An 8,131-nucleotide genomic window follows, 5' to 3' on the forward strand; every position below is an offset into this window, starting at 1 on the left:
TAACAAACTATAGTTTTGGCAAGTCGGTTAGGACATCTACTTTGTGAATGACGCAAGTCATTTTTCCAACAATTGTTTACAGACAGATTATTTCACTTATAATTCACTGTATCACAATTCCAGTGGGTCAGAAGGTTACATTCACTAAATTGACTGTGCCTTTAAACAGCTTGGAAAATTCCAGAGAATGATGTCATGGCTTTAGAAGCTTCTGATAGGCTAATTGACATCATTTGAGTCAATTGGAGGTGTACCTGTGGATGCATTTCAAGGCCTTCCTTCAAACCCAGTGGCTCTTTGCTTGACATCATGGGAAAATCAAAAGAAATCAGCTAAGACCTCAGAAAAAATATTGTAGATCTCCACAAGTCTGGTTCATCCTTGTTAGCAATTTCCAAACGCCTGAAGGTACCGTGTTCATCTGTACAAACAATAGTACGCAAGTATAAACACCATGGGACCACGCAGCCGTCATACCGCTCAGGAAGGAGACGCGTTCTGTCTCCTAGAGATGAACGTACTTTGGTGCGAAAAGTGCATCAATCCCAGAACAACAGCAAAGGACCTTGTGAAGATGCTGGAGGAAACAGGTACAAAAGTATCTATATCCACAGTAAAACAAGTCCCATATCGACACAACATGAAAGGCTGCTCAGCAAGGAAGAAGCCACTGTTCTAAAACCACCATAAAAAAAGCCAGTCTACGGTTTGCAACTGCACATGGGGACAAAGATCGCACTTTTTGGTGAAATGTCTGATGAAACAAAAATAGAACGGTTTGGCCATAATGACCATCGTTATGTTTGGAGGAAAAGGTGGGAGGCTTGCAATCCAAAGAACACCATCCCAACCGTGAAGCACGGGGGTGGCAGCATCATGTTGTGGTGGTGCTTTGCTGCCGGAGGGACTGGTGCACTTCACAAAATAGATGGCATCATGATGAGGAAGGAAAGGGATGTGGATATATTGAAGCAACATCTCAAGACATCAGTCAGGAAGTTAAAGCTTGGTTGCAAATGGGTCTTCCAAATGGACAATGACCCCAACCATACTTCCAAAGTTGTGGCAAAATGGCTTAAGGACAACAAAGTCAAGGTATTGGAGTGGCCATCACAAAGCCCTGACCTCAATCCTATAAAAAAAATGTGGGAAGAACTGAAAAAGTGTGTGCGAGCAAGGAGGCCTACAAACCTGACTCAGTTACACCAGCTCTGTGAGGAGGAATGGGCCAAAATTCACCCAACTTATTGTGGGAAGCTAGTGGAAGGCTACCCGAAACGTTTGACCCAAGTTAAACAATTTGAAGGCAATGCTACCAACTACTAATTGAGTGTATGTAAACTTCTAACCCACTGGGAATGTGATAAAATAAATAAAAGCTGAAATAAATCATTCTCTACTATTATTCTGACATTTCACATTCTTAAAATAAAGTGGTGATCCTAACTGACCTAAGACAGGGAATTTTTACTAGGATTAAATGAGTGAAAAACTGAGTTTAAATGTATTTGGCTAAGGTGTATGTAAACTTCTGACTTCAACTGTATATGGTCATTTTCAGATACACAGGGTAACGTCACTGTGCCCATGTTTGAGCGCTGACCAATGCAAGGTAGGCGGCCTGTTCCTGATCTTGCACATTAAATAGTATGCGTAAAACACCTGTCTCAACGTCAACAGTGAAGAGGCGACTCCGGGATGCTGGCCTTCTAGGCAGAGTTCCTCTGTCCAGTGTCTGTGTTCTTTTGCCCATCTTAATCCTTTTTATTGGCCAGTCTGCGATATGGCTTTTTCTTTGCAACTCTGCCTAGAAGGCCAGCATCCCGGAGTCGCCTCTTCACTGTTGATGTTGAGACTGGTGTTTTGCGTGTACTATTTAATGAAGCTGCCAGTTGAGGACTTGAGGCGTCTGTTTCTCAAACTAGACACACTAATGTGCTTGCCCTCTTGCTCAGTTGTGCACCAGGGCCTCCCACTCTTTCTATTCTGGTTAGAGCCAGTTTGCGCTGTTCTGTGAAGGGAGTAGTACACAGCGTTGTACGAGATCTTCAGTTTCTTGGCAATTTCTCACATGGAATAGCCTTCATTTCTCAGAACAAGAAGACTGACGAGTTTCAGAAGAAAGTTATTTTGAGCCTGTAATCGAACCTACAAATGCTGATGCTGCAGATACTCAGCTAGTCTAAAGAAGGCCAGTTTTATTGCTTCTTTAATCAGAACAACAGTTTTCAGCTGTGCTAACATAATTGCAAAAGGGTTTTCTAATGATCAATTAGCCTTTTAAAATGATAAACTTGGATTAGCTAACACAACGTGCCATTGGAACACAGGAGTGTTGGTTGCTGATAATGGGCCTCTGCACGCCTATGTTGATATTCCATTAAAGAATCTGCCGTTTTCAGCTACAATAGTCATTTACAACATTAACAATGTCTACACTGTATTTCTGATCAATTTGATGTTATTTAAATGGACACTTTTTTTGCTTTTTGTCCCCAAATGTTTGAACGGTAGTGTATCTAGATACGTATCCTCTTGAAAGGGAAAGACGCACATCCCTAATGCATACAGTGAGGGAAAAAAGTATTTGATCCCCTGCTGATTTTGTACGTTTGCCCACTGACAAAGAAATTATCAGTCTATAATTTTAATGGTAGGTTTATTTGAACAGTGAGAGACAGAATAACAACAAAAATATCCAGAAAAATGCATGTCAAAAATGTTATAAATTGATTTGTATTTTAATGAGGGAAATAAGTATTTGACCCCTTCTCAATCAAAAAAGATTTCTGGCTCCCAGGTGTCTTTTATACAGGTAACGAACGGAGATTAGGAGCACACTCTTAAAGGGAGTGCTCCTAATCTCAGTTTCTTACCTGTATAAAAGATACCTGTCCACAGAAGCAATCAATCAATCAGATTCCAAACTCTCCACCATGGCCAAGACCAAAGAGCTCTCCAAGGATGTCAGGGACAAGATTGTAGACCTACACAAGGCTGGAATGGGCTACAAGACCATCGCCAAGCAGCTTGGTGAGAAGGTGACAACAGTTTCTGTGATTATTCGCAAATGGAAGAAACACAAAAGAACTGTCAATCTCCCTCAGCCTGGGGCTCCATGCAAGATCTCACCTCGTGGAGTTGCAATGATCATGAGAACGGTGAGGAATCAGCCCAGAACTACACAGGAGGATCTTGTCAATGATCTCAAGGCAGCTGGGACCATAGTCATCAAGAAAACAATTGGTAACACACTATGCCGTGAAGGACTGAAATCCTGCAGCGCCCGCAAGGTCCCCCTGCTCAAGAAAGCACATATACATGCCCGTCTGAAGTTTGCCAATGAACATCTGAATGATTCAGAGGACAACTGGGTGAACGTGTTGTGGTCAGATGAGACCAAAATGGAGTTCTTTGGCATCAACCCAACTTGCCGTGTTTGGAGGAGGAGGAATGCTGCCTATGACCCCAAGAAACCATCCCCACCGTCAAACATGGAGGTGGAAACATTATGCTTTGGGGGTGTTTTTCTGCTAAAGGGACAGGACAACTTCACCGCATCAAAGGGACGATGGACGGGGCCATGTACCGTCAAATCTTGGGTGAAAACCTCCTTCCCTCAGCCAGGGTATTGAAAATGGGTCGTGGATGGGTATTCCAGCATGACAATGACCCAAAACACATGGCCAAGGCAACAAAGGAGTGGCTCAAGAAGAAGCACATTAAGGTCCTGGAGTGGCCTAGCCAGTCTCCAGACCTTAATCCCATAGAAAATCTGTGGAGGGAGCTGAAGGTTCGAGTTGCCAAACGTCAGCCTCGAAACCTTAATGACTTGAAGAAGATCTGCAAAGAGGAGTGGGACAAAAACCCTCCTGAGATGTGTGCAAACCTGGTGGCCAACTACAAGAAACGTCTGACCTCTGTGATTGCCAACAAGGGTTTTGCCACCAAGTACTAAGTCATGTTTTGCAGAGGGGTCAAATACTTATTTCCCTCATTAAAATGCAAATCAATTCATAACATTTTTGACATGCGTTTTTCTGGATTTTTTTGTTGATATTCTGTCTCTCACTGTTCAAATAAACCTACCATTAAAATTATAGACTGATCATTTCTTTGTCAGTGGGCAAACGTACAAAATCAGCAGGGGATCAAATACTTTTTTCCCTCACTGTATATACGATGTGCATTTATCAAGAGTCAACTGTAGTCCACCTTCAAACTGTCTGGGAACGGTTGGTTTAAACCTCCATTTGAGAAAGTGCATACAGGCTGAATGAATGACTGTCATTCAGATGCAACATTTTCTAAATGGTCTAGTACAGGGTTCACCAAGTACAAGTCACCAACCCTAGTACAGGGTTCGCGGCTGAATGTAATTGGGGACCACTAGTCTAGTAGGACAATAACTGGGTGTATAGTACTGGCTACATGCAATCTACTGTACAATGGAAAATAGAGAATATGACTGACACCATGTTATGGATTTATAAGCATAGTTATACGCATGCACATCATGCTAGGGTCGATATGAAAGGGCACGTCAGCCGCGAGAGCATTTCCATGGAAACAAGTCAGTCTGTGAGCGTATAATATAAAAGCCAGGAAGCACTTGTATTTAAACGTAAATGCAAATTACATGATATTACATATTGATGACAACTTGGGAAATTACGTGCACATTTAGCCCTACTGGCTACTGCATTTCATTTCCCCTAATAAACCTAAAGTAAAAGGACACTTGAATTACACTGAACAAAAATATAAATGCAACATGCAAACTGTTGGTCCTATGTTTCATGAGCTGAAAAGACCCCAGAAATGTTCCATACGCACAAAAAGCTTATTTCTCTATTTTGTGCACAAATGTGTTTATGTCCCTGTTAGTGAGCATTTCTCCTTTGCCAAGATAATCCATCCACCTGACAGGTGTGGCATATCTGGAAGCTGATTAAACAGCATGGTCATACACAGGTGAACCTTGTGCTGTGGACAATACAAGGCCACTAAATTTTGCAGTTTTGTCACAACAGAATGCCACAGATTTCTCAAGTTGAGGGAGTGCAATTGGCATGCTGACTGCAGGAATGTCCACCAGAGCTGTTGCAAGAACATTGTATGTTCATTGCTTTACCATAAGCCGCCTCCAACAAACATTTTAAGAATTTGGCAGTATGTCCCACAGCCCTCACAAACGCAGACCACATGTATGGCGTTGTGTGGGCGAGCGGTTAGCTGATGTCAACGTTGTGAACAGAATTCCCCATGTTGGCGATGGGGTTATGGTATGGGCAGGCATAAGCTACAGACAACGAACACACCCGCATTTTACCCAGGGCAATTTGAATGCATAGAGATACCGTGACGAGGTACTGAGGCCCATTGTCGTGCCATTCATCTGCTGCCATCACCTCATGTTTCAGCATGATAATGCACGGCCCCAATGCAAGGATCTGTACACAATTCCTGGAAGCTGAAAATGTCCCAGTTCTTCCATGGCCTGCATTGTCACCAGACATGTCACCCAACATGTCACCCATTGAGCATGTTTGGGATGCTCTGGATTGAAGTGTGTGACATGTTCCAGTTCCGGCCAATATCCATGAAGAAGTCAATTCATTAGGCCCTAATCCTCATTGCAGAGCAGTGGGACAACATTACACAGCCCACAATCAACAGCCTGATCAACTCTATGTGAAGGAGATGTGTCGCGCTGCATGAGGCAAAACGGTGGTCACACCAGATACTGACTGGTTCTGATCCATGCCTCTACTTTTTTTTTTTAAGATATATGTGACCTACAGATGCATAGCTGTATTCCCAGTCATGTGAAATCCATAGATTCGGGCCTAATGAATTTACTTCCTCATATGAACTGTAACTCAGTAAAATCAATGAATTTGTTGCATGTTGCCCTCTTCGTTCAGTATAGTTTGATGGGGGGGAAAAAGCATACCTAAATACAGTGAAATAGCCCCATCTGTATCCTATACATTGTATAATATGCCCACTATGAATGTGACTCTATATGTGCATTGCAACTGTAATGAAGATATGTTGTTACCTATATATGGGTGGTCTCTGAAGTGTTATTCTGGAATACATATTGCATGCTCCTCATACAAAAGGGAGGAATGGCAAGTGTGTTCATTTAGCATCTACTGCCTAGCCAAACAGTAGCAGAGTCCACACTGACTATAATAAATAGTGATAAGAGTTTGGTTATAGAGCCTGTGGCCTCTGTCTCTGCTGGAGATCATTTGAAGGTGAAATGTTGCTGTGGAATGAACAACGTGATGCTGAAACAGAACCAAACTTTGGTAACAACTTAATGTTAACAAAGTTCCATTCTTTTCAGCATCACATTTTTCATTCCACAGCAATATTTCACCTTCAAAAAAGTTCCATCCTGAAAGAAACCACAAGGGCCACACAAGGACCTGGAGTTCTGGTATTATGGCTTTGAATGCTGCATATCATATCATATCCTGGTCCCGTGTGGCTCAGTTGGTAGAGCATGGCGCTTGCAACGCCAGGGTTGTGGGTTCATTCCCCACGGGGGGACCAGGATGAATATGTATGAACTTTCCAATTTGTAAGTCGCTCTGGATAAGAGCGTCTGCTAAATGACTTAAATGTAAATGTAATATCAACACCCCTAATGTCAACATGAGAATGACATAGCTAGTCAATGATCCATAGGATCATGTGGCTGGGGTTGGAAGGAAACAGTTTTATCTTATGTAGGATAGCTTTTAGAAGTATTGCACAGCAGACCACCCTGTAAGTGCACTATGAGACGTGGGTATAGGTAGCACTTCAATATCTCTAATGTTGTGTGGAGGAATGTAGCAAGAATGCGTCATACGTTTTGATGTGCAAAAGTGTTGCATGCGTGCATGGTATCTTACCAGACGAATGGTCAACGGGTCCACCGCCGTTAGTAAAGAGTGCAGAATACAGCTCAGGGTACGTCTTCTCCAAGGCCACACACAGTTCGAGGAAATGGTCGCTTTCCTTGTTCACAAGCATCTTCAAAAGCTGGTCCACTTTCTCCGCGCTGGAAGAGCAGTTTTGGTCCAGTTCGAAGCGGTCGAGCTGGCTTAGAGTACCGGAGATTATCAGCAACTCTATCAGCCGGTCTGCGTCAGTTATTGAGTCCAGCAAGTTTTGGTGGCATTGGTCTAACAACTCTTTGTGCTTTGGCTCCATTGCCGTTCGCTTTAGTTCGGTAGCTAACTAGCTAACGTTAGCAGACTGGTTAGCTAACGTATCCTTGGCTTTATTTCTCCAAAATGACCCCCCTGCCCGATAAGCGAACAAGGAACTAACTTCCTAATTGTCACTTGTATGAATTCAGCAGAACAGCCATGACATCTAATGGCATGGGACAGCAATTTTTTATAACAAATAGGAAAAGGCACACGAAGCCATATTTGTTGCCTACTGTTGACTGCACTAAACAGCCATACATTTTCCCAGGTTACTTACGTTTGGCAACTTCATCCATTTTTGCGTTATTCCGACAAAACCCTGCCCTAACACATGAGCTTTTTCCAAAGAGTCATTTATTTCATGCACTATACCACCTCAAGTGCGAGGAAAACTACCGTAACTCTCTCGCCGTTCCCCAGCTATACTGTATCCTGCGCAATGTCTGGGCTGTTCAGCAGCTGCTGCTTGCTGTCAATCAAATTCCCATACAATGCCATGTAAAGTAAATCGGGGCGGGTCTTACACCAAGACACACCTGATTTTTCAATGGGCGTACGTTCTGAAAACCTAGGCGGAAAAGAAAAATGCATAAAAATGTTGCTGTGATACATACATTGTAGCATAAATACATTGTAGAAGAGGCAGTAATGACAACCAACTCAGCAAACATTGTTGTAGCCAATTAAAACATTTTTGGTATCCAACATTTATCCATTTTGGTGAGATGAAGAGGAGATTTTCACTGTACTTGTGCACGTGACATTAAAATTTAAAAATGTAAACTAAAGAGATGTTTTATTATGTTTATATGAATATAAATTAATATGTTTAGATTAATTAAAATCGTTGAATATATTAATTCATATGGTTTTGTTGTGAAAAAAATATGTTTAATTACATAGCAATACACACAGCG

At 42.3% G+C, this 8,131-nt stretch overlaps 1 protein-coding gene across 5 annotated transcripts in view; it reads right to left on the reverse strand.

The window, feature by feature from the left end:
* Positions 1–7,674, reverse strand: part of LOC139562673 (disks large homolog 5-like) — a 105,391-nt gene extending 97,717 nt beyond the window's left edge. For all 5 annotated transcript variants that reach the window (XM_071380563.1, XM_071380561.1, XM_071380562.1 and 2 more), the window contains exon 1: positions 6,912–7,674. In XM_071380563.1, the coding sequence (XP_071236664.1) occupies positions 6,912–7,212 (301 nt within the window). In that variant the 5' untranslated portion in view covers positions 7,213–7,674. The remainder of the gene's footprint in view (positions 1–6,911) is intronic.
* Between the last annotated feature and the right edge of the window lie 457 nt (positions 7,675–8,131).

This window comes from Salvelinus alpinus, chromosome 32 (genome assembly GCF_045679555.1).
Source record: "Salvelinus alpinus chromosome 32, SLU_Salpinus.1, whole genome shotgun sequence".
NCBI lineage: Eukaryota > Metazoa > Chordata > Actinopteri > Salmoniformes > Salmonidae > Salvelinus > Salvelinus alpinus.